This window comes from Melanerpes formicivorus, unplaced genomic scaffold, assembly GCF_026170545.1.
Source record: "Melanerpes formicivorus ecotype bairdi unplaced genomic scaffold, bMelFor1.0.p_v2 SCAF_67, whole genome shotgun sequence".
NCBI lineage: Eukaryota > Metazoa > Chordata > Aves > Piciformes > Picidae > Melanerpes > Melanerpes formicivorus.
In genome coordinates this window covers 2,665,698-2,691,166 of record NW_027142419.1, presented here as the reverse complement: position 1 = coordinate 2,691,166, position 25,469 = coordinate 2,665,698, and the positions used below count along the sequence as shown (strand labels likewise).

Here is a 25,469-nt window from a genome sequence, read left to right as displayed (position 1 = left end):
CACAGATCCTCCTCATGCTGAGCTGGAGCCTCCTGTGCTGCAGTCTCCATCCACTGCCCCTTGGCCTATCCCAGGGCACAGTGAGCAGAGCCTGGCCCTGTCCCCTCCGTCCTCACCCCCAGCCCTCAGCTATTGATAGCCATTGATCAGATCCCTCTCAGCCTTCTCCTCTCCAGCCTGAACAGCCCCAGGGCTCTCAGCCTCTCCTCCCCAGGCAGTGCTGCAGTCCCTTCAGCAGCCTTGCAGCCTCCCTTGGACTCTCTGCAGCAGTTCCCTGTCCCTCCTGAGCTGGGCAGCCCAGAGCTGGATGCAATCTTGCAGGGGAGGTCTCAGCAGGGCAGAGCAGAGGGGGAGGAGAACCTCCCTGGCTCTGCTGCCACTCTCTGCTGAATGCCCCCCAGGACCCCCTTGGCCTCTTGGCCCCCAGGGCTCATTGCTGTCCCATGCAGAGCTTGCTGCCCCCCAGCACCCCCAGGTCCCTCTCCTTGGGGCTGCTCTCCAGCAGATCTCCTCCAGCCTCAGCTGCTGCAGTTTGTTCTTCCTGCCCAGCTGCAGGACTCTGCTCTCATCCTGGCTGAGCCTCAGCAGGTTCCTCTCTGCCAGCTCTCAGCCTGTCCAGGTCTCTGGATGGCCTCACAGCCTTCAGGGGTCTCAGCCAAGGCTCCCAGTTTGGTATCTTGCTGAGCAGACTCTGTCTGTCTGTCTGTCTCCTCCCCAGTGGCACTGGATGGCACCCCAAGCTCTGGCAGGGCCAATGTGCTGCCAGCAGCACCATCCAAGTGCTGTCCTCTAGATGCCACTGTCCCTCCAGGATCTGCTGCAGCAGCAGCTCAGGACTTCCCTTCTGCTCAGGGCAGGGCAGTGACCCTCAGCTGCTCCAAGGCCTCTCACAGCGCTAAAATTGAGGGGGGAGGGTTAATAGGCATAGCCTCCCCCCACCCCCAGCCCTTTGCCAGACCCCCTCTGGTCCTCCTCTGCCTGACCCAGGCCACACACCTGCAGCTCTCCTGGACTGGAGCCTGGTTTCAGCCCCTTGCCTGCCTGTGTCTGGGCCAGCCCTGGTGCCACCTTGCTCTCACCACACACTCCTGCTCTCACCACACACTCACTCCTGCTCTCACCACACACTCACTCCTGCTCTCACCACACACTCACTCCTGCTCTCACCACACACTCCTGCTCTCCTCCACGGCCCAGCTGGCAGACAAAGAGCATCAGCAGCTCTGCCAGCAGAGATAAGGCCACCAGAAGTCTACTTAGCAGTGAAACTGCGTCAAGCAAAGGCTCCTGCGGTCCCCAGGGCATGAAACAAAAGGCAGTGCCCAGCAAGCTGCTCAGGGAGACCTCTCTGCCCCTTGGGTGTTCAGGAGGGGCTTGGATGTGGCACTGGGAGCCATGGGTTGGTTGTCAGGAGGTGCTGGGTGACAGCTTGGCCTTGCTGAGCTCTGAGCTCTTTTCCAGCCTTATTGATTCTGTGCCTCCTTAGCCTGGCAGGTCCTGGTTAGGGAGCACAGCACTGAGAGCAGAGGAGCCCCAAGGCAAAGAGATTCAGGAGCAGCCACAGCTGAGCCCAGAGAAGCTGCTGCTGCTCACAGGTGGCTGTGAGCTGCTCTGCAGGGAGCTCCAAGCTCCATCCCAGCCTGTGGCAGGGAGAGGTGAAGGCTCATGCCCATGGAATGGTTTGGGTTGGAAGGGACCTTCAAAGCTCATCTGGACCAACCCCCTGCAGCCAGCAGGGGCAGCTGAGCAGGGCAAGAGAGGAGATTCTGCCCCTGGGCTCTGCTCTGCTCAGACCTCACCTCCAGTCCTGCCTCCAGCTCTGCTGTCCCCAGCAGGAGGAGGACACAGAGCTGCTGGAGGGAGTCCAGAGGAGGTCACAAAGCTCTGGTCCCTGAGATCCTGAGCAGTCCCTCCCCAGCTTTCCTGCAGCCCCCTGCAGATCCTGGAAGGCCACAATGAGGTCACCTCGGAGCCTTCTCCTCTCCAGCCTGCACAACCCCAACTCTCTCAGGCTGTGCTCACAGCAGAGCAGCTCCAGCCCTCTGCTCCTCCTCCTGGCCCTGCTCTGGACACCTTTCAGCACCTCCACATCCCTCTTGTAATAGGATTTGGGAAGAATTCCAGGCTGTGGCAGCAAGGAACCACAGAGCTGGCAGGGCTGGAAGGGAGCTCAAGGCTCAGCCAGCTCCAACCCCCTGCCATGGGCAGGGACACCTCACACCACAGCAGGTTGCTCACAGCCACCTCCAGCCTGGCTGCAAACACCTCCAGGCAGGAGGCTTCCACCACCTCCCTGGGCAGCCTGTGCCAGGCTCTCACCACCCTCCTGGGCAACAACTTCTTCCTCACAGCCAATCTCAATCTCCCCACTTCTAGTTCTGCTCCATCCCCCCCAGTCCTATCCCTCCCTGACACCCTCCAAAGTCCCTCCCCAGCTTTCCTGCAGCCCCCTGCAGATCCTGAAAGACCACGAGAAGGTCTCCTGGGAGCCTTCTCCTCTCCAGCCTGCACAACCCCAACTCTCTCAGGCTGTGCTCACAGCAGAGCAGCTCCAGCCCTCTGCTCCTCCTCCTGGCCCTGCTCTGGACACCTTCCAGCCCCTCCATATCCCTCTTGCATTAGGGGCTCCAGAACTGGAGGCAGGACTCCAGAGGGGGTTGCAAAGCTGATCCCAGGGCTGGAGCAGCTCTGCTGTGAGCACAGGCTGAGGGAGCTGGGGCTGTGCAGCCTGCAGAGGAGAAGGCTCCAGGGGGACCTCAGAGCTGCTGCCAGGAGCTGAAGGGATCCTGCAGGAAGGCTGCAGAGAGACTTTTGCTGAGGGGGTCTGAGCCAGGCCAAGGGGGAAGGGTTTGGAGCTGAGGCAGAGCAGGGTTAGAGTGGAGCTGAGGAAGAAGTTCTTCAGTGTGAGGCTGCTGAGCACAGGCTGCCCAGGGAGGCTGTGGCTGCCTCCTGGAGCAGCTGAGTCTGGTTGAGAGGTGTCCTGCCCATGGCAGGAGGTTGGAGGAGATGATCCCTGTGGTCCCTTCCAGCCTGAGCTGGGATGCTCTGATTCTCTGATCTGCAGCCAGAGCAGGCTGCTCAGAGCCCCAGACAGCCTGAGCTGAGTGGTTGCAGGGCTGGGGCTTCTCCCACCTCCCTGGGCAGCTTGGGCCAGGCTCTGGCTCCCTTCAGTGTAAACATTCTCTTCCTCCTGTGTAGTCTGCATCTTGCTCTTTTAGTTTGAGACCATGAACCCTCCACAGCCTCCTGGCCCCAGATAAATCTGCACTGAATTCCCAGGTCTGAAAAGTTCCTCTCTGCCCTCTGGAGAAGAGGCTTTGGCTACCAGCTCTGAGCTGCTGCTTTGCTGTTAGAGTCTCTGAAAGGGAAAACCCAGGGGGCAGCTAGAGACAGCCCTGGCACAGGAGGGGCACTGACAACCACCTGCCAAAGCAGCTTTGAAAGTGGCTGGAGCAGAGGAATGGGAGAGAGGAGAGGAGAGGAGAGGAGAGGGAGAGGAGAGGGAGAGGAGAGGGAGAGGAGAGGGAGAGGAGAGGGAGAGGAGAGGGAGAGGAGAGGGAGAGGAGAGGGAGAGGAGAGGGAGAGGAGAGGGAGAGGAGAGGGAGAGGAGAGGGAGAGGAGAGGGAGAGGAGAGGGAGAGGAGAGGAGAGGAGAGGAGAGGAGAGGAGAGGAGAGGAGAGGAGAGGAGAGGAGAGGAGAGGAGAGGAGAGGAGAGGAGAGGAGAGGAGAGGAGAGGAGAGGAGAGGAGAGGAGAGGAGAGGAGAGGAGAGGAGAGGAGAGGAGAGGAGAGGAGAGGAGAGGAGAGGAGAGGAAGAGACCTTCAAGATCACCAAGTCCAACCTATCATCCAACACCACCCAACCAACTAACCCATGGCACCAAGCACCCTATCAAGTCTCCTCCTGAACACCTCCAGGGATGGGGACTCCACCACCTCCCTGGGCAGCACATCCCAAGGGCCAATCTCTCTCTCTGTGTAGAACTTCCTCCTAACCTCCAGCCTAAGCCTCCCCTGGCACAGCTTGAGACTGTGTCCTCTTGTTCTGGTGCTGCTTGCCTGGGAGAAGAGACCACCACCACCACTCACTCACCTCCAGCCAGTTCCTAACCCAGCTCAGAGAGCTGCTGTCCCAGCCAGGGGCTGACAGCTTGGCCAGGAGTTTGCTGTGGGGGATGGTGGCAAAGGCCTTGCTGAGGTCCAGGCAGAGCTCATCCACAGCCTGCCCCACAGCCACCAGGCAGTCCCCTGGGCATGGAAGGAGCTCAAGCCCCCAAACATGCCCTAGGCCAGGCAGTGGCTGAGCACCTGTGGGTGTGCTGGCCTGGACACCTCCAGGCAAGTGCCCAGCATCTGTGATTGACCTTGCAAGCAGCCCTGAGTGTGCTGCCCTGGGCACTTCTGGGCTCCAGGTCAGCATGGAGCAATGCAATCAACTTTGTGACACAGCTGGGAGCTGTGTGTGGCCCTGGCCATGTCTGCATGTGCCCCATCCTAGAGGCTCAGCCACCAGGCTTCTGTCTTCCCCAGGGGCATTCCTTGCCTTGGGACAGTGCTTCAGCCAGCTGAGCAGTCAGGCAGCCTGCCCTGTGCCCAGCCAGGCAGAGCTGGAGCCCAAAGCTGCTGCAGGAGCAGCTGCAGAGCCTCCCTGGCAGGCAGTGACCACACCTGGGCCTTGCCCCTGCACCCAGGCAGGAAGGGGAAAGGCTCCCAGGGAACTGAATCCCAGCAGAGCCACAGAAAGGCTACAGCCTGGCAATGGAGCACACAGGAGAGGCAGAGCCCCCCCAGCCCTCCCTGAGCCAAGGGAAAGCTCCAGGCTGTGAACTGGGCATGAGGGGAGAGGCCCTTAGCCCTCCCTGAGCCAAGGGCAACTTGAATCACAGCCTCTGGGAGGCTGCAGAGGCTGCAGCCCAGGGACTGGGCAGGAGGTGAGAGAGGCCTCAGCCCTCTCCCAGCCCAGGACTGCTCAAACCAGAGGCTCAGCCTCCTGGGTGATGCCAGGCAGAGAGCAAGCTGTGAGCCCCAGCTGCTCTGCCATGGAATGCCACTGGTGGGGGAGCACAGCTCACAGCTCTCTGCCTCCAGTGTGAGCTGCTGGGCTGGGAGGGGAGACCTCACTGCTCTCTCCAACTCCCTGCAGGGAGGCTGGAGCCAGCTGGGGGTTGGGCTCTTCTCCCAGGCACCCAGCAGCAGAACAAGAGGCCACAGTCTCAAGCTGTGCCAGGGGAGGTTCAGGCTGGAGGTGAGGAGAAAGTTCTTCCCAGAGAGAGAGATTGGCCCTTGGGATGTGCTGCCCAGGGAGGTGGTGGAGTCCCCATCCCTGGAGGTGTTCCAGAGGGGATTGGATGTGGCACTTGGAGCCATGGTTCAGCCATGAGGTCTGTGGTGACAGCTTGGACTGGATGATCTTTGAGGTCTCTCCCAACCTTGGTGATCCTGTGAGACTGTGAGGAGTTAGCTCTGTGCCTGGCACTCTCCACCCTCACCCAGGGATGGCTTTGCTGCCACTGCAGGTCTCAGGCACGAGGAGGCTCTCTTGGAGCTGCCAGCAGGGAGCCATCTCCAGCCCACAGCACAGCAGCTCTCACCACCAAGCAGCTGATGTTACCCAGCCAAGGTGCTGAGCAGCTCCCTGGGGTGGCACCCAGGCCATAAACCCCTTCCCCCTGCAGGGCTGGGTGGTGGTTTGGGCTTCAACAAGGCCCTAGAGCTGTGGAAGGGCTCTCAAAAGCACAGCAAACCTTCCTTTCCCACCCCTCCCAGCCAGCCTTTGGCCATGAAGCTCACTCCCAGCCAGGCACTGCCATCATTTCCCTTATTTCCCCCTCCAGGCTGCTAACTTTCAAGCACTGAAGCTGCACAAATCAGCAGGGTGCCAGCGGCAGAACAATGCTCACATTGTGTCCTGCTGGCCCTGCTCTGACTCAGTGGCCTCAGCAGCCAAGGTTCCTGCAGGCATGCCAAGAGAAAAGACTTCCAAGTCCTCCCCACATGAGGCAGGCTGGCAAGCACCCAGCAGCAGGCCTGGCTCCAGGCTCCAGGGCACCTGCCCTGCTCACTCCTTCCCTCACTACCCCCCAGGCACCCCCCAGGCACCCCCCAGCCCCTTGCAGGTGAAGGCAGCAGCTCTGCAGCCTCCATCCAGGCAGATGGAGAGGCTGGACAAGGGAGCTGAGGAGAACCTCAGGAGGTTCAGTAAGGCCAAGTGCAAGAACCTGCCCCTGGGTTGGGGCAAGCCTCAGTATCAGCCCAGGCTGGGGGAGCAGGGGAGGGAAAGCAGCCCTGAGGAGAAGGACTTGGGGGTGCTGGGGGGGGAGAAGCTGGCCAGGAGCAGGCAGGGTGAGATGCAGCACAGGAGGCCAAGGGCAGCCTGGGCTGCATCCAGAGCAGTGTGGCCAGAGCTGGAGAGAGAGGATCCTGCCCCTCTGCTCTGCTCTCTCAGACCTCACCTGCAGGCCTGGGGCCAGCTGTAGAACATGGCCCTGCTGGAGAGGCTCCAGAGGAGGCCATGAAGATATCAGGGGGCTGGAGAACCTCTGCTGTGGGGCCAGGCTGGGAGAGCTGGGGCTGCTCAACCTGGAGAAGAGAAGGCTCCAGGGAGACCTCAGAGCTGCATTTCAGTACCTGCAGGGGAGCTGCAGGCAGGCTGGGGAGGGACTGCTCAGAAGGGGCTGTGGGGATAGGCTGAGGGGCAGTGGTTTGAACCTGGAGCAGGGCAGAGTTAGGTTGGACAGCAGGAGGGAGTTCTGCACAGTGAGGCTGGGGAGGCACTGGCACAGGCTGCCCTGGGAGGTGACTGAGGCTCTGTTCCTGGAGACATTCAAGGTCAGCCTGGATGTGGCCCTGGGCAGCCTGCTGCAGCTGGAGCTGTCCCTGCTGCCTGGGGGGGGTGGACAAGATGCCCTCTGGGGGTCCCTTCCAGCCCAGTGCAATGTGGGAACCTGGCTGCTGGAGCTAAGCAAGGGTTAATTCACCTCCCCTTCCCCCCAGCCTGTCCTTGTGCCTCACTTCAGCTGCAGTGGTTGCCCAGCCTGTGCCAGGCCCCCAGCTTCCACCTCCCAGGCTCCTCAGAGCCCCTGCTGCATAGTTTCATAGTTTCATTCAGGGTTGGAAGGGACCACAAGGCTCAGCCAGTTCCAACCCCCCTGCCATGGGCAGGGACACCCCACACTAGATCAGCCTGGCCACAGCCTCAGCCAGCCTGGCTGCAAACACCTCCAGGGCTGGGGCCTCAACCACCTCCCTGCACAACCCAGTCCAGGGCTTCACCACTCTCATGGGGAAGAACTTCTTCCTCACATCTAGCCTGAATCTCCCCACCTCCAGCTTCATTCCATTCCCCCTAGTCCTAGCACTGCCTGAGATCCTGAGCAGTCCCTCCCCAGCCTTCCTGGAGCCCCCTGCAGATCCTGGAAGGCCACAATGAGGTCACCTCAGAGCCTTCTCCTCTGCAGACTGAACAGCCCCAACTCCTTCAGTCTGCCCCCCCAGGCAGCCTTCCCAAGGAGCTGCTCAGCAGCACTCTGGGGAGGAAGGCTCTTGTCCAGCCTGGGAACACAACTTGTTTGCTTTGTGGAGGGTTTGTGTTCCTTCTGCTCCAGTGGGAAAGGCTCTGCTGAACAAAGCCTGCCTGGAACAACAGCCCAGCCAGCCCTGGGGGACAGGCCTGGGGTGGTTCCCAGCTCTGAGCCTGCCCCTGGCTCCTCAGCTGCACACTCAGAAGCGTGGAGGCTGCTGGCATCCCCCAGGAGGGCATCTGAAGAGGCCTCCACACTGTCCTCAGAGTTTCCCTCACAGCCAGTGGCTACTGACAGTGCTTCAGCCTCTCCTCCTTTGAGCATCCCATGCTGGAGGTGTGTGGCCAGGCCAGCACAAGGGAGGTGCTGCACCTGGCTGCCATCCCCCAGCCCCACAGCACTGCAGGGCTCTGGCTGAGCACCACTCAGACTCCAAACCTGCCTGAGCTTCCCTCTGTGCTGTCCAGATGGAGACTGGTGACAAGCAGCAGAGGTGGTGCCCAGGTGAGCCTCAGGAGCTGCAACCACAGCAAGTGCAGGTCCTGCACCTGGGCTGAACAATCCTCACTGCCAGCACAGGCTGGGGGAGCAGGGGAGGGAAAGCAGCCCTGAGGAGAAGGACTTGGGGGTGCTGGGGGGGGAGAAGCTGGGCAGGAGCAGGCAGGCTGAGATGCAGCACAGGAGGCCAAGGGCAGCCTGGGCTGCATCCAGAGCAGTGTGGCCAGAGCTGGAGAGAGAGGATCCTGCCCCTCTGCTCTGCTCTCTCAGACCTCACCTGCAGGCCTGGGGCCAGCTCTGGAGCCCCAACACAGGAAGGACCTGGAGCTGGTGGAGAGGCTCCAGAGGAGGCCACAAAGATGCTCAGGGGGTTGGAGCAGCTCTGCTGTGGGCACAGGCTGAGGGAGCTGGGGGTGTTCAGCCTGCAGAAGAGAAGGCTCCAGGGAGACCTCAGAGCAACCTCCCAGGACCTGAAGGGGCTGCAAGAAGGCTGCAGAGGGACTGCTGGCAAAGGCCTGCAGGGCCAGCCCCAGGGACAATGGCTTCAGAGCAGAGCAGAGCAGATTGAGCTTGGAGGTGAGGAAGAAGTTCTGCAGCAGGAGGCTGCTGGAACACTGCAGCAGGTTGCCCAGGGAGGTGGTTGGGCTCCATCCCTGGAGCTACTGAAGGGGAGGCTGGAGAGGGCTGTGGGCAACCTGCTCCAGTGGAGGATGTCCCTGCTGAGTGCAGGGGGTGGAGTGGCTGAGCTGTGGAGCTCCCTTTCAGCCCAGAGCACTCTGTGAGATCCCCACTGATGTCCATCAGCAGCACTGATGCCCCCCAGGACATCCTCAGGGCAAATCTGAGTTTCTGAGCTAACAATGCTTCAGAAGAAATTGCTCCAGAGCAAAAAAGATGCAACTGGAATTGGAGCCACAAAGGCTCAGCTTCAGCTCAGCCAGGAGACAGAGCAGTCCCCAGCCCATAGAATAGAATAGAATAGAATAGAATAGAATAGAATAGAATAGAATAGAATAGAATAGAATAGAATAGAATAGAATAGAATAGAATAGAATAGACCAGGTTGGAAGAGACCTTCAAGATCACCAAGTCCAACCTATCATCCAACACCACCTAAACAACTAACCCATGGCACCAAGCAGCCCATCAAGTCTCCTCCTGAACACCTCCAGGGATGGGGACTCCACCACCTCCCTGGGCAGCACATCCCAGTGGCCAACAACTCTCTCTGTGTAGAACTTCCTCCTCACCTCCAGCCTCCCCTGGCACAGCCTGAGACTGTGTCCTCTTGTTCTGGTGCTGCTTGCCTGGGAGAAGATCCCAACCCCCACCTGGCTCCAACCTCCCTGCAGGGAGTTGCAGAGAGCAAGAAGGTCTCCCCTGAGCCTCCTCTTCTCCAGGCTAAGCAACCCCAGCTCCCTCAGCCTCTCCTCACAGGGCTGTGCTCCAGACCCCTCCCCAGCTTTCTTGCCCTTCTCTGGACACCTTCCAGCAGCTCAACCTCCTTCCTAACCTGAGGAGCCCAGAACTGGACACAGGACTCAAGGTGTGGCCTGAGCAGTGCTGAGCACAGGGCAGGATGAGCTCCCTGCTCCTGCTGGCCACACTGCTCCTGATGCAGGCCAGGATGCCCTTGGCCCTCTTGGCCCCCTGGGCACACTGCAGGCTCATGTTCAGCCTACCATCAACCAGCACCCCCAGGTCCCTCTCTGCCTGGCTGCTCTCAGCCACTCTGCCCCCAGCCTGTAGCTCTGCCTGGGGTTGTTGTGGCCAATGTGCAGCCCCTGGCACTTGGATGTGTTCAATCTCCTGCCCTTGGCCTCTGCCCATCTGCCCAGCCTGTCCAGGTCCCTCTGCAGAGCCTCTCCACCCTCCAGCAGCTCAACTCCTGCCCCCAGCTTGCTGTCAGCTGCACATTTACTGCTGATGGACTCAATGCCCTCCTCCAGATCATCAATGAAGATGTTAAAGAGCACAGGGCCCAGCACTGCTCCCTGGGGCACACCACTGGTGCCTGGCTGCCAGCTGGCTGTGGCACCATTCACCACCACTCTCTGGGCTCAGCCTCCAGCCAGTTCCTAACCCAGCTCAGTGTGCTCTGCACATGGCTTCACCTCTCCTGTGGGGGCAGGAGGTGCCTCAGCCAGGGCACACTGCTGGCCCAAGCACCAGAGAGGGAGGACAGGGGCTGGGAAGGACAGCACTGCTGTGGCACAGGGAGGATCTGCACCAAGCAAGCTCCATTTGCTCACTGCTGCAAGTTCTTCCTCTTTGCTGAAGCCAGCAGATTCTGCCAGGGACATTTCTGCCACCCTAAGCCTGCAGGCCTGGGTCAGACCTCTCCTCTTCTCAGCAGACAATAAGCAGAGAGCAAAGGAGCCAGGCTGAACCAAAGCAGACAGCTGACGATGAGCCCAGGGGGTGCCCAGGGGGGCAAGAAGGGCAGCAGCAGCCTGGCCTGGGGCAGCAGTGGGGTGGGCAGCAGGAGCAAGGGCAGGGATTGTGCCCCCTGGACTCAGCAATGGTGAAGCCACAGCTTGAATCCTGGGCTCAGTTTTGGGGCCCTCAGTCCAAGCAGGACATTGAGAGGCTGGAGCAGGGCCAGAGAAGGGCAACAGAGCTGGGGAAGGGTCTGGAGAACAGCTGGGGAGGAGCAGCTGAGGGAGCTGGGGGTGTTGAGCCTGGAGGAAAGGAGGCTGAGAGAGACCTCCTTGCTCTCTGCAGCTCCCTGAGAGGGGGCAGGAGCCGGGGGGGGGTTGGGCTCTGCTCCCTAGGAACAAGGGGCAGGACAGGAGGCAGTGGCCTCAGGATGCACCAGCAGAGGTTTAGGTTGGACATGAGAAGAAACTTCTTCAGTGAGAGGCTGAATCCCCAGCCCTGCAGGAGCTCCAGAGCTGTGCAGATGTGGTGCTGAGGGCCAAGGCTTAGCAGCAGCCCCAGCAGAGGCAGAGGATGGTTGGGCTGGATGGTGTTGGAGGTCTTCCCAACCCAAGTGATTCCAGGATTCCAAACCTAAGCCCACTTCTGCCATTCCTTACTCACCTTCCAGTGCAGTGCCTCCACCTCACTCTCCAGCTGCTCCTTCTCCTGCTTGCTTTGGATCTGTCTCTCTCCCAGGGCTGACTCCAGCTCTTCACTGTGCTCCACCAAGCCCTCCTGCTCCAGGTTGTGCAGCCTGTGGAGGAGCTGGGAGCTCCTGCCCCCCATGGCTTCCATCACACCAAGGCCTGACCTCACCAAGGCCAGGCCTGCCAGCACCCACTGCCCCCCACTGCTGAGGAAGAGCCAATGTGATGGCACCAGGGAGCCTCTCCCTCCTCATGCCCACCCTCACAGCCCTCTGCCTGCTCCTGTTGAGGTGGTGCTGAGCCCCACACAAGGACTGGGGGAGGTCTGGGGAGAGAGCTGCTGGGGCAGGGGGATGTGAAGCACAGAGAGGCACTGGCAAACCCCACTGCTGGAGGAGGGGGGGAAGAGGATTGGGCACTTGAAGGGAAAGAGTCAGAGGGATGGGATCAGACACCCCCCCCCCCCGCCTAGGAGAGCCAAAGCAGCTTCCTGAGCAGACCACAGGAGAATGATGCTTCAACTCCCCTTACAAATCCCAGGGTTTGAAGTCTGCAAGCCAAAGGCTTTGGTGCAGGCCTGGGCAGCAGCCAGACCCAGAGGAACCCTCCCAAAGGCAAAACAGTTTCAAACCCACCACTTCTGTCTGCAGAGAGCCACAAAGGCTCAAGCCTCTGCTGCTGGGAAAGCCACAGACTGCAGAAAGTGACAGGAAAGAGCCAAGGGCTGCAGACCCCCCAGGACTGCACTGCCCCCAGGCTGCCTGATCTGGAGGCAGTGGAACAAGGCTGACTCTATCCCAGAGCACAGGGACAAGGTTGACTCCATCCCAGAGCAGAGGAGAAGGTTAACTCTACCCAGAACAGAGGAACAAGGTTGACTCTACCCCAGAGCAAGGGAGAAGGTTAACTATCCCAGAGCAGAGGAATGAGGTTAACTCTACCCCAGAGCAGAGGAGGTTAACTATCCCAGAGCAGAGGAATAAAGTTGACTCCATCCCAGAGCACAGGGACAAGGTGGACTCCATCCCAGAGCAGAGGAGAAGGTTAACTCTACCCCAGAGCAGAGGAGGAGGTTAACTATCCCAGAGCAGAGGAATGAGGTTAACTCTACCCCAGAGCAGAGGAGGTTAACTATCCCAGAGCACTGGGACAAGGTTGACTATCCCAGAGCAGAGGAGAAGGTTAACTCCATCCCAGAGCAGAGGAACAAGGTTGACTCTACCCCAGAGTAGAGGAAGTTAATTATCCCAGAGCAGAGGAGAAGGTTAACTATCCCAGAGCAGAGGAGAAGGTTAACTATCCCAGAGCAGAGGTTAACTCTACCCCAGAGCACAGGGACAAGGTTGACTCTACCCCAGAGCAGAGGAGGTTAATTATCCCAGAGCAGAGGAGAAGGTTAACTATCCCAGAGCAGAGAAGGTTAACTCTACCCTAGAGCACAGGGACAAGGTTGACTCTACCCCAGAGCACAGGGACAAGGTTGACTCTACCCCAGAGCACAGGGACAAGGCTGACTCCAGCCCAGAGCACAGGGACAAGGCTGACTCTAGCCCAGAGCACAGGGACAAGGCTGACTCTAGCCCAGAGCACAGGAACAAGGTTGACTCTAGCCCAGAGCACAGGGACAAGGCTGACTCCAGCCCAGAGCACAGGGACAAGGCTGACTCTACCCCAGAGCACAGGGACAAGGCTGACTCTAGCCCAGAGCACAGGGACAAGGCTGACTCCAGCCCAGAGCACAGGGACAAGGCTGACTCTAGCCCAGAGCACAGGGACAAGGCTGACTCCAGCCCAGAGCACAGGGACAAGGCTGACTCTAGCCCAGAGCACAGGGACAAGGCTGACTCCAGCCCAGAGCACAGGGACAAGGCTGACTCTAGCCCAGAGCACAGGGACAAGGCTGACTCCAGCCCAGAGCACAGGAACAAGGCTGACTCTAGCCCAGAGCACAGGAACAAGGCTAACTCTACCCCAGAGCACAGGAACAAGGCTGACTCTAGCCCAGAGCACAGGGACAAGGTTAACTCTACCCCAGAGCACAGGGACAAGGCTAACTCTAGCCCAGAGCACAGGGACAAGGCTGACTCTAGCCCAGAGCACAGGGACAAGGTTAACTCTACCCCAGAGCACTGGGACAAGGCTGACTCTACCCCAGAGCACAGGGACAAGGCTGACTCTACCCCAGAGCACTGGGACAAGGCTGACTCTAGCCCAGAGCACAGGAACAAGGCTGACTCTAGCCCAGAGCACAGGGACAAGGCTGACTCTAGCCCAGAGCACAGGAACAAGGCTGACTCTAGCCCAGAGCACAGGAACAAGGCTGACTCTAGCCCAGAGCACAGGGACAAGGCTGACTCTAGCCCAGAGCACAGGAACAAGGCTGACTCTAGCCCAGAGCACAGGGACAAGGCTGACTCTACCCCAGAGCACAGGGACAAGGCTGACTCTAGCCCAGAGCACAGGGACAAGGCTGACTCTACCCCAGAGCACAGGGACAAGGCTGACTCTACCCCAGAGCACAGGAACAAGGCTGACTCCATGCCAGCCTAGAGCAGCCCAGCACCACAGCAGCCTGCAAGACAGGGAGGCAGCAGCCAGAGCAGCAGCTGAGCAGCACCAGGGCAGAGCAGCTGAAGGACTTCTGCCCTGCTCACCGTTTCTGAAGTGTGTCACCAGCCTGCTGCCTCTCTTCCTGCTCCAAGCCAGCCTTGCCTGATGAAGCACAGCCTCCTTCAAGCCTCCCTTCCTCCTCTGTGCCCTGTGGCAAGAGAAGATGGCAAACCAGCACACAGTGAAGACTGAAACCTTGGGCTGATGTGATCCCAAAGCTTCCCCAGGCTCAGACAGAAAGAAGGATGGGAGGAGAGGAGCTGCAGCAACTGCATCTGCCTGTGGTACAGAGTCCACCAGCCAGAGGACCAGCTCCCATGTGGGACAGGAGCCCAGCCCAGCCATGGTCTGCTGGCCCACAGCAGTGTGGAGCCAGCCAGGGCAGCTGCCCTGAGCTGGGTCACAGGAGCAGAAGGGTCACACTACCCATGGAGCTCTGTGAGGTTGGGGAACAGGGAGGCTCCTGCTGGGGATCCTGCTCAGGGCTCCTCCTGACCCCTCTCCTCTTAAGGGTTTGGGGCAAGACTAGAAGTGGGGGCATTCAGATCAGGAAGAAGTTGTTGCCCATGAGGGTGGTGAGAGCCTGGCACAGGCTGCCCAGGGAGGTGGTGGAAGCCTCCTGCCTGGAGGTGTTTGCAGCCAGGCTGGAGGTGGCTGTGAGCAACCTGCTGTGGTGTGAGGTGTCCCTGCCCATGGCAGGGGGCTGGAACTGCATGATCCAAGGGGTCCCTTCCAAGCCTGACAATTCTGTGACTCTAAGGGCTTCACACCCTCCTGAACTCTCCCACTGCAGGTCTGCCATGCTCCCAGGTGAGCTATTTAAGCTGAACCCCGAAGAGATGTTGGACAGCAAATCAAAGGCCAAGGTTCAGCCCAGCTGGGGCTAAGCTACAGCAGCTGCTCTGCTACCCAGTGCTGCCTCCCCAGCAGAGAAGAGGAGCAGGAAAGGGCAGAGCAGCTGTGGGTTGAGCTGGAAATGGATTGGGTGGAACAACAAACCTGACACCAAGGCCAGTAGAAAGAGGATAAAGTTCTGCTCAGCCCAGCAAAGGGACAGCAGAGACACTAAGGGGGAAAGCAGCCCTGGGGAGCAGGAGAAGGAGGAGGAGGAGGAGGAAGAGCTGGGCCAGGAGGAGCCAAAGCAAGAGCAGGAGGCAAAGCAGGAGGGCCAAGAAGGAAGGTCCCCTCTGCTCAGCAGACCTCCCCCTTCACACTGAGTCATGATCTGGATCCTCCTGGAGCCACCTCTGGGCAGCTGCCCTGGCTGCAAATGGCCTGCAGCTGGCCTGGGATCCTGCCCCACCAACCCCAGCACATCCCCCAGCCCCACCAAGGCTCACACCAGCAGAGATGCTCCACACACAGCTCCCAGCTCAGGGCAGGCACTCCTGGGCAGCACACACAGCCCCTGCTCCACGGCCAGAGGTCCTCCTGCCTGGCACAGGGCTGGAGTGCAGAGGGGGCTGCTTGGCAGGGAAAAGGGGAGGCTGAGGAGAGACCTCCTGGCTCTCTGCAACTACCTGCAAGGAGGTAGTGGAGAGGCTGCTGCTGCTCTCTTCTCACAGGTCATTAGTGACAGAGCAAGAGGGAATGGCCTCAAGCTGCCACTGGGCAGGGTTAGACTGGACAGCAGGAAACATTTGTCCCCAGCCAGAGTGGTCAGGCAGGGGCAGAGGCTGCCCAGGGAGGTGGCTGAGTCCCCAGCCCTGGGTGTGCTCAGAGGTGGTTTGGAGGTGGAGCTTGGGGCTGTGGGTTAGGGGTGACCCTTGCAGAGCAGAGCTCTGGGCTGGACTTGGTGATCCTGAGGCTCTGCTCCAAGCTGGGTGTTTGTGGCTCTGGGGGGGCTGGAGGCTCAGTTTGCTCTCTAGAAGAGCTACCTGCAGCGAGGACACAGCAACTCCTTCAGCCTGGGTTGGTGCAGGCAGTGGCAGTCCCTGCTTCCCACTCTTCTGATACTCAGAGATCTCCTCCTTGAGCTGTTCAACCTGCAGAAGGAAGAACATTTGCTGGGGGCTCTGGTGAGCCTTCACCTTTCTGCCTTAGAGAGCTGAGATTGCCTCCAAGCTTGCTGCAGGTAGCCTGAGCCACGAGGAAGGAGTGGCCAAGGCACCTGGGCACAGGCTTTAATGCCCATGGTGGTCTTGGGCTGAGGGTTGGACTCCATGACCTTCAGAGTCCTCTTCCAAGCCAAACTCTTCTGTGATTCCATGACTCAGCCTGGGGGATGGCTGAGATCCTGTGGCTGCTCCAGCTGGGTGGCCTCAGCCCACGTGGGGAGGTGAAGAGCAGGGCAGGGAGCTGGGGTTGCTTAGCCTGGAGAAGAGGAGGCTCAGGGGAGACCTTCTTGCTCTCTGCAACTCCCTGAAGGGAGGTTGGAGCCAGGTGGGGGTTGGGCTCTTCTCCCAGGCAGCCAGCACCAGAACAAGAGGACACAGTCTCAAGCTGTGCCAGGGGAGGTTCAGGCTGGAGGTGAGGAGAAAGTTCTTCCCAGAAGGAGAGATTGGCCCTTGGGATGTGCTGCCCAGGGAGGTGGTGGAGTCCCCATCCCTGGAAGTGCTTAAAAAGGGACTGGATGAGGCACTTGGTGCCATGGTTCAGTTATCAGATGGTGCTGGGTGATAGGTTGGACTCAATGCCCTCAGAGGTCCTTGCCAGCCTGGGCTGACTCTGTGGCTCTGAAAGGGCAGCGCTGGGCTGCAGCAGTGCCCTCAGCTGTGCCCTCTGCTGGGCCCTCAGCTGTGCTGCATCCAAGGGCAGGGGGGGGGACAGCAGAGCCTGCAGGGTGGCTACCTGTCCAGTCCTGCAGTGCTCACTTCAGAATCACTGAACCATTCTGCTTGGGAGAGACCTTTCAGACCACTGAGTCCAGCCCTCACCCCAGCACTGCCAGGGCACCACTGAGCCGTGGCCCTCAGCACCACATCTCCAACCTGATCTTCTTCTCCAACCTGATCTCCTTCCATGCCCAGGGCACTGCCTGGTGGCTGTGGGGCAGGCTGTGGATGTGGTCTGCCTGGGCTGCAGCAAGGCCTTTGCCACCATCCCCCACAGCAAACTGCTGTCTAAGCTGTCAGCTCGTGGCTTGGACCACAACACTCTGAGCTGGGTTAGGAACTGGCTGGAGGCTGAGCCCAGAGAGTGGTGGGGAATGGTGCCACAGCCAGCTGGCAGCCAGGCACCAGTGGTGTGCCCCAGGGAGCAGTGCTGGGCCCTGTGCTCTTTAACATCTTCATTGATGATCTGGAGGAGGGCATTGAGTCCATCAGCAGTAAATGTGCAGCTGACAGCAAGCTGGGAGCAGGAGTTGATTTGTTAGAGGGTTGGAGAGGCTTTGCAGAGGGACCTGGACAGGCTGGACAGATGGGCAGAGGCCAACAGGATGGCATTCAACAAGTCCAAGTGCCAGGGGCTGCACTTTGGTCACAGCAACCCCAGGCAGAGCTACAGGCTGGGGGCAGAGTGGCTGAGAGCTGCCAAACAGAGAGGGACCTGGGGGTGCTGATTGACAGCTGCCTGAACATGAGCCAGCAGTGTGCCCAGGGGGCCAAGAAGGCCAAGGGCATCCTGGCCTGCATCAGGAACAGTGTGGCCAGCAGGAGCAGGGAGCTCATCCTGCCCTGTGCTCAGCACTGCTTAGGCCACACCTTGAGTCCTGTGTCCAGTTCTGGGCTCCTCAGGTTAGGAAAGAGGTTGAGCTGCTGGAAGGTGTCCAGAGAAGGGCAAGAAAGCTGGGGAGGGGTCTGGAGCACAGCCCTGTGAGGAGAGGCTGAGGGAGCTGGGGTGGCTTAGCCTGGAGAAGAGGAGGCTCAGGGGAGACCTCATTGCCCTCTACAACTACCTGAGGGGTGGTTGTGGCCAGGAAGGGGTTGGTCTCTTCTCCCAGGCAGCCAGCACCTTAACAAGAGGACACAGTCTCAAGCTGTGCCAGGGGAGGTTCAGGCTGGAGGTGAGGAGGAAGTTCTACACAGAGAGAGTTGTTGGCCATTGGGATGTGCTGCTCAGGGGGGTGGTGGAGTCCCCATCCCTGGAGGTGTTCAGGAGGGGATTGGATGTGGCACTTGGAGCCATGGTTCAGTCATGAGGTCTGTGGTGACAGCTTGGACTCGATGATCCTCGAGGTCCTTTCCAACCTAAGTTGTACTGTGATGCTGTGATACATCTCCAGGGCTCTGAAGCCCCTCCCGGGGTGGGGACTCCACCACAGCCTGGGCCAGGCCTGGACAACCTTCTTGCTCTTCAGGAACAAGTTCTGCACCATGAGGGTGGTTGAGCACTGCAGCAGGTTGCCCAGGGAGGTGGTTGGGCTCCATCCCTGGAGCTATTGAAGGGGAGGCTGGAGAGGGCTGTGGGCAACCTGCTCCAGGGGAGGATGTCCCTGCTGAGTGCAGGGGGTGGAGTGGATGAGCTGTGGAGCTCCCTCCCAGCCCAGAGCACTCTGTGCTGCTGTGACTCTGCAGACACAGATACAATCCTGCACTCCTCAGGGGTGCCCAGCAGCACAGATGGATCCATCTGAGCCCCACATGGCTGAGGACCTCCTCAGCCTCCATCCACACCCACAGGCACATGCAGAGCCCACCCACACGGATTCCCTCACACCAGCTCCTGCAGGGGGAGGCTCCACACTCCAACCAGAGGAGCACACAGCAGGCATGGGGTCAGTGGCCCTGCACACCAAGCCAGAGGCAGCTGGCAGCCTGCTCCTCAGCCTGCTGCCTCTAACTCACAGGCAGAAAGATGCTCAGAGGGCTGCAGAACCTCCCCTGTGGGGACAGGCTGGGAGGGTTGGGGCTGTGCAGCCTGGAGAAGGCTCCAGGGAGACCTCAGAGCAGTTCCAGTGCCTGAAGGGCTCCAGGAGAGCTGGGGAGGGATTTTGGACAGGGGCTGGGAGTGCCAGGATGAGGACAGTGGCTTTGAGCTGGGAGGGAGGAGACTGAGACTGGAGATGAGGAAGGAATTGTTGGCAGTGAGGCTGGGGAGCCTCTGGCACAGGCTGCCCAGGGAGGCTGTGGCTGTCCCCTGCCTGGAGGTGTTCAGGGCCAGGCTGGATGAGGCCCTGAGCAGCCTGTGCTGGTGGGAGGTGTCCCTGCCCATGGCAGGGGGTTGGCACTGGATGATGTTGAAGGTCCCTTCCAAGCCAACCTGTTCTCTGTCCCTGTGGCTTTCCCTGATTTGCTGATTTCAGCCCCCAGAGGGTTTGCTTTGCCCAGCCAGAGGCAGCCCCTGCCCACCCTGCCCCCAGGAGGCTTTGCCTGGCACTCAGTGCCCACAGGCAGCAGCTCCACCACAGCCTATTTCTGCCTGCCAGGGACTCCTTTCACCTCTGGAAGCAGCCAGCCCCAGGCTGGCCCTGTGCAGCAGGGCAGGGATGTGGGGGCCACACACAGGGGCTGAGTGTGCAGAGAGCTCCCTGTGCTCGCTGGGGCTTCAGCCTCCCCCTGCACTGAGGCTGCTGCAAGAGCTGAGGCTCTGCAGGGCTGCAGTGCCAGCAGCTGCTTTCAAACCCTCCTTGGAGGCTGCTGCTGCCTAATTCCCAAGGTTTGTAATCCCATGAGCCCTGGAACTTCAGCAGGGCAGCTCTGGAAACATTTGCCATGGGAAACAGAGGGGGAAGCAGAGAGCCACAGAAGTGTTTGGCTTGGAAGAGGCCTCCAAGGTCATCCAGTCCTGGGGGGCTGGGGGCTGGGGGCTGTCCCAGGTGTGGCCACACAGCAGCTTTCAGCAGGGAATTGTTTGGGGTGGAAAAGCTCTCCCAGATCATCCAAGCCAACCAGCAGCCCAACCCCACCATGGCCACCAACCCCTGGCCCCAGGTACCATGGGCACAGGTTCCTTGAGCACCTCCAGGGCTGGGGACTCCACCACCTCCCTGGGCAGCCTCTGCCAGCCCCAGGCCACTCCTGCAGCAGAGAAATCGTTCCTCATGGCCAACCTCTCCCTCCCCTGGTGCAATGTCAGGCAGGGCAGGCTGAGGGGCAGGGCAGGCTGAGGGGCAGGGGAGGGTGAGGGGCAGGGGAGGGTGAGGGGCAGGGCAGGCTGAGGGGCAGGGGAGGGTGAGGGGCAGGGGAGGGTGAGGGGCAGGGCAGGCTGAGGGGCAGGGGAGGCTGAGGGGCAGGGGAGGGTGAGGGGCAGGGGAGGGTGAGGAGCAGGGGAGGGTGAGGGGCAGGGCAGGCTGAGGGGCAGGGGAGGCTGAGAGGCAGGGGAGGCTGAGGGGCAGGGGAGGCTGAGGAGCAGGGGAGGGTGAGGGGCAGGGCAGGCTGAGGAGCAGGGGAGGGTGAGGGGCAGGGCAGGCTGAGGGGCAGGGGAGGCTGAGAGGCAGGGGAGGCTGAGGGGCAGGGGAGGCTGAGGGGCAGGGGAGGGTGAGGGGCAGGGCAGGCTGAGGGGCAGGGCAGGCTGAGGGGCAGGGGAGGGTGAGGACCAGGGGAGGCTGAGGAGCAGGGGAGGGTGAGGAGCAGGGGAGGGTGAGGGGCAGGGCAGACTGAGGAGCAGGGGAGGGTGAGGGGCAGGGCAGGGTGAGGGACAGGGCTGGCTGAGGGGCAGGGGAGGCTGAGGGGCAGGGCAGGCTGAGGAGCAGGGCTGAGCCAGGCCTGCCTGGCCCCAGAGCAGGGCAGGGGCTGGGTACTCACCAGCCCCAGGAAGGTTTTCCTCTGCAGGTCGAGCGCCCGGACCCGCGCCTGCAGCGCCAGCATCTCCTGGTCCAGCCTGCTGCTGTGCTCCATGGGCTGCTGCAGCTCCCTCCTGCCTGCACACAGCACCAGCACTGCTCACCACCTGCAGCTTGGCTCTGCACCAAGCCCTCTGCAGGGCTGCCACAGCTTCTCACTCACATCTGTGTGTGGGGGGCAGCTCCCCACACCTCCGGCACGTCTCCTGCTCCACTGGGCAGAGGGACCAGGCTCAGGAGCAGAGCAGCCTCAGCACAGCCTCTCCATGCTTATTCCAGGGGTTGACTTCTCCTCTGGATCATGGGAAATGCCTCAGCTCAGGGGTTTAGGTTTGGGTTTCAGGGCCAGCCTGGGGTGAGCTTTGAGAAACCCCAGCAGGCTCAGGTCCTCCTTTCAGAGCAGAACTCACAGCTTGCTGCAGGCACAACCACAGCAGCCCTGCACCCAGCACTGCTGAGCCCACACCCCGAGGCCTGGGCTCAGCTCTGGGCCCCTCAGTCCAAGGAGGACAGTGAGAGGCTGGAGAGTGCCCAGAAAAGGGCAATGAAGCTGGGCAAGGGTCTGGAGAGCAGGGCTGGGGGAGCTGGGGGTGCTGAGCCTGGAGAAGAGGAGGCTGAGGGAGACCTCAGTGCTCTCTGCAGCTCCCTGAGAGGAGGCTGGAGCCAGGTGGGGTTGGGCTCTGCTCCCATGGAACAAGGGACAGGATGAGAGGAAATGGCCTCAAGTTGCCCCAGGGGAGGTTTAGGTTGGACCTGAGGAACAATTTCTTTGCTGCAGGAGTGGTCAGGGACTGGCCCAGGCTGCCCAGGGGGGTGGTGCAGTCCCCAGCCCTGGAGGGGTTCTAAAAAGCCTGTGGCCATGGCAGCTGGGGCAGGGCTTGGTGGCCATGGTGGGGTTGGGCTGATGGCACAGGCTGCCCAGGGAGGTGGTGGAAGCCTCCTGCCTGGAGGTGTTTGCAGCCAGGCTGGAGGTGGCTGTGAGCAACCTGCTGTGGTGTGAGGTGTCCCTGCCCATGGCAGGGGGCTGGAGCTGGCTGAGCCTTGAGCTCCCTTCCAGCCCTGCCAGCTCTGTGGCTCTGTGTTGGTTTGGATGATCCTGGAGAGCCTCAACAGCCCTGGCAGCTCTGTGGCTGTGTGATCCCTGCCCAGCCCTGTGCAGCAGGGATGGCTATGGAACAGCCAGGGAGAAACATCCCCCCCGGGAGGCTGAGCCAGTGCCCACAGGCAGGCATCACAGCAGCTCACCCCAGCTGCATCCCAGATGCAGGAGGCAGCCCCAGATCTCCACAGCACAGTGCTGGGAAGGGCTCCCAGTGTGCTCTGGTAACCTCCTCAAAGCCACTGGGAGGAGTTCTCCTTAGCAGGGAAGGGGAACAAAGATTCCTCAGCTTCACACCAGGCACAGGAGCTCTCAGCTGCAGCCTGAGGTCTCTTCAGGCCAAAGCAAAGCTGCTTCTGCTTCCTTGGGACAGAACCAGAGAATCACAGAGCTGTTCTGCTTGGAGGAGGCCTTCAAGCTCCTCAAATCCAACCCTCCCCCCAGCCCTGCCAGGGCACCACTGAACCATGGCCTCAGCACCACCTCTCCAGGGCTTTCAAACCCCTCCAGGGATGGATGGGGACTGCACCACTGCCCTGGGCAGCCTGGGCCAGGCCTGGACAACCCTCAAGGGCCACAAATTGTTCCTCATGGCCAACCCAAACTGGTCTTGGATCCAATGTGGTAAACTCCCCCAACCCCCAAAGTCCTGGGAGTTCAAATGAATGCAAGGAAGACCTTCAAAGTCTCCATCATACTGAAGAATCCATCTGCCAGCACCAGGAGCCCTGAGAACATTCTGGACCTGCAAGCAGCACAACTCAGCTTGCTCTCTCCATCCACCCATCCATCCATCCATCCATCCACCCACCCACCCCTTCTCCCCAGCTCTCAAGCACTTGCAGGGCTGACCAGGAGGCCAAGTCCACCAGGACAAGAGGGGGCAGCTGTGCTGTGCCCTTACAGCACTGCAGCACTTTGGAGCTGAGGCAGAGCAGGGTTAGAATGGAGCTCAGGGAGAAGCTCTTCAGTGTGAGGCTGCTGAGCCTCTGGCACAGGCTGCCCAGGGAGGCTGTGGCTGCCTCCTGCCTGGAGGTGCTCAAGGCCAGGCTGGATGAGTCCTGGAGCAACTGAGTGTAGTTGAGAGGTGTCCTGCCCATGGCAGGGAGGGTGGAGGAGATGATCTCTGAGGTCCCTTCCAGCCTGAGCCACTCTCTGATTCTTACTGCACATACAGAGCTGAATCACAGAGTTGTTTGGGCTGGAGAAGGTCTCCAAGGTCAGCCAGCCAGCACCTCCATGGCCATCAAACCATGGCCATCAAACCATGGCCATCAAAGCATGGCCACAGCTTGCTTGAGCACCTCCAGGGCTGGGGACTCCACCACCTCCCTGGGCAGCCTGGGCCAGCCCCTGACCACTCTGGCAGCAAAGACATTGTTCCCCATGGCCAACCTCTCCCTCCCCTGGCACCAGTCCAGGTCATTGCCTCTCCTTCTGTCACCTGAGACGAGACAGAGGAGACCAACCCCCACCTCCCTGCAGCCTCCTGCCAGGGAGAGCAAGGAGGTCTCCCTCAGACTCCTCCTGAATAAGGAAAAATAAAGAGCACACAAAGAAATCAGGAGAGCAGGAGAGAGCTCAGCACCCAGCTGAAGCCTCTAGGCACCAAGGGCCCAGGACCTGGGCTGCAGGCTGGCCAGGAGCCATCTCCTCTCTTCCCTTCAAGGCAAGCAACCAGCTGCACCTCCTCACTGGCCCAAACCCACTGCTCAGAGGCAGTTCACTGAGGAGCAGAGATTCCCTGTCAGGTCTGCAGCAGCAAAGCAGTTTGTCTGGAGAGCAGCTGGTGCTGGAGGAGAGGCCAGGAGGGGGCAGAGCGCTGGGGGAGCCTCTGGGGTGCTCTAAGCTCCTTTTGCGGAGCACAGGGATGGGGAAACCAAGCAGGCAGACAGGACAAGCACCAGAGCCTTACTCACCCTTTGGACAGGTTGTCAGAGCTGACCCTCGAGGAGGTGAGGAGGCAGAGCTCTCCCCAGGCAGGTTGTGATGCACTGAGGGCAGCGGCAGGCTGCAGGCTGCGCAGGAGCTGCAGCGGCTGCGGGGGGGGCTGCAGCAGCAGGCTGCCTCCATCCCCAGCAATCGATGCACAGCAGAGTGCTCACTGCCCTGCCCGGCCCTGCCAGGCTCCAAACCATCCAAAGCCTGGGGCTGGAGGCTGGCCAGGAGCTTTCACCAGCTCTGAGAGCAGCATCAGGACCTGCGACCACAGCTCACAGGATGTTAGGATTTGGAAGGGACCTCTGGAGAGCCTCCAGTCCAACCCCTGCCAGAGCAGGAGCAGAGAATCCAGCACAGGGCACACAGAACACATCCAGGCAGGGCTGCAAAGGCTCCAGAGGAGACTCCACAACCTCTCTGGGCAGCCTGCTCCAGGCCTCTGGGAGCCTCACAGTCAAGTTCCTCCTCATGCTGAGCTGGAACCTCCTGTGCTGCAGTCTCCATCCACTGCCCCTTGGCCTATCCCAGGGCACAGTGAGCAGAGCCTGGCCCTGTCCCCTCCCTCCTCACCCCCAGCCCTCAGCTATTGATAGCCATTGATCAGATCCCTCTCAGCCTTCTCCTCTCCAGCCTGAACACCCCCAGGGCTCTCAGCCTCTCCTCCCCAGGCAGTGCTGCAGTCCCTTCAGCAGCCTTGCAGCCTCCCTTGGACTCTCTGCAGCAGATCCCTGTCCCTCCTGAGCTGGGCAGCCCAGAGCTGGATGCAATCTTCCAGATTCTCACAGCAACCAAGCCCAGCTGGTACCAGGCTCCTTAGGCCAGGGCACACTGGGCAGGAATGTCCACTGGACAAGGAGCTGGATGGATGACTGCATCCAAAGGGTAGTGGTCAGCAGCTTCGTGTCCAGATGAAGGTAGGTGACAAGTGCTGTCCCTCAGGGCTCTGTACTGGGGCCAGGGCTGTTCAATATCTTCATGCATGCTCCAGACAGCAAGACTGAGACACCCTCAGCAAGACTGCAGATGACATCCAGCTGAGTGGTGTGGCTGGTAAGCCTGAAGGACTGGCTGGTAAGCCTGAAGGACTGGCTGGCATCCAGAGGGACCTGGACAGGCTGCAGAGGTGAGTTAAAGAGCAGCTCATGAGGGTCAATAAGGCCAAGAGGGTCAGGACCCACCTGGGTCAGGACAATCCTTGATACCAACCCAGGCTGGGGGCTGATGAGGTGGAGAGCAGCCCTGAGGAGAAGGACTTGGGGGTGCTGGGGGAGGAGAAGCTGGACAGGAGCCAGCAAGGGGCACTGGCAGCACAGGAGGCCAAGGGCAGCCTGGGCTGCATCCAGAGCAGTGTGGCCAGAGCTGGAGAGAGAGGATCCTGCCCCTCTGCTCTGCTCTCTCAGACCTCACCTGCAGGCCTGGGGCCAGCTCTGGAGCCCCAACACAGGAAGGACCTGGAGCTGATGGAGAGGGTCCAGAGGAGGACACAAAGATGCTCAGGGGGTTGGAGCAGCTCTGCTGTGGGACCAGGCTGAGGGAGCTGGGGGTGCTCAGCCTGGAGAAGAGAAGGCTCCAGGGAGACCTCAGAGCTGAATTTCAGTACCTGCAGGGGAGCTGCAGGCAGCTGGGGAGGGACTGCTCAGAAGGGGCTGTGGGGATAGGCTGAGGGGCAGTGGTTTGGAACTGGAGCAGGGCAGAGTTAGGTTGGACACCAGGAGGGAGTTCTGCAACAGTGAGGCTGGGGAGACACTGGCACAGGCTGCCCAGGGAGGTGGTTGAGGCTCCATCCCTGGAGGCATTCAAGATCAGCCTGGCTGTGTCCCTGGGCAGCCTGCTTGCAGCCCAGAAAGCCAAGCAGAGCCTGGGCTGCAGCAGGAGAAGTGTGGCCAGCAGGGCAAGGGAGGTGATTCTCCCCCTCTGCTCAGCTCTGGGGAGACCCCACCTGGAGTCCTGCCTCCAGTTCTGGAGCCCCTATGGCAAGAGGGATCTGGAGGTGCTGGAAGGTGTCCAGAGCAGGGCCAGGAGGATGAGCAGAGGGCTGGAGCTGCTCTGCTGTGAGCACAGACTGAAGGAG

At 60.7% G+C, this 25,469-nt stretch overlaps 1 protein-coding gene across 1 annotated transcript in view; it reads right to left on the bottom strand.

Annotated features, from left to right (window-relative positions):
- Positions 1-23,428, bottom strand: part of CCDC30 (coiled-coil domain containing 30) — a 47,872-nt gene extending 24,444 nt beyond the window's left edge. Inside the window, exons 1-5 of the mRNA XM_068162850.1 lie at positions 23,377-23,428; positions 20,321-20,436; positions 15,572-15,679; positions 13,739-13,842; positions 11,059-11,212 (exon numbers count right to left, since the gene is read on the bottom strand). Coding sequence (XP_068018951.1) covers positions 11,059-11,212; positions 13,739-13,842; positions 15,572-15,679; positions 20,321-20,413 — 459 coding nt within the window. The 5' untranslated portion in view covers positions 20,414-20,436; positions 23,377-23,428. The remainder of the gene's footprint in view (positions 1-11,058; positions 11,213-13,738; positions 13,843-15,571; positions 15,680-20,320; positions 20,437-23,376) is intronic.
- Between the last annotated feature and the right edge of the window lie 2,041 nt (positions 23,429-25,469).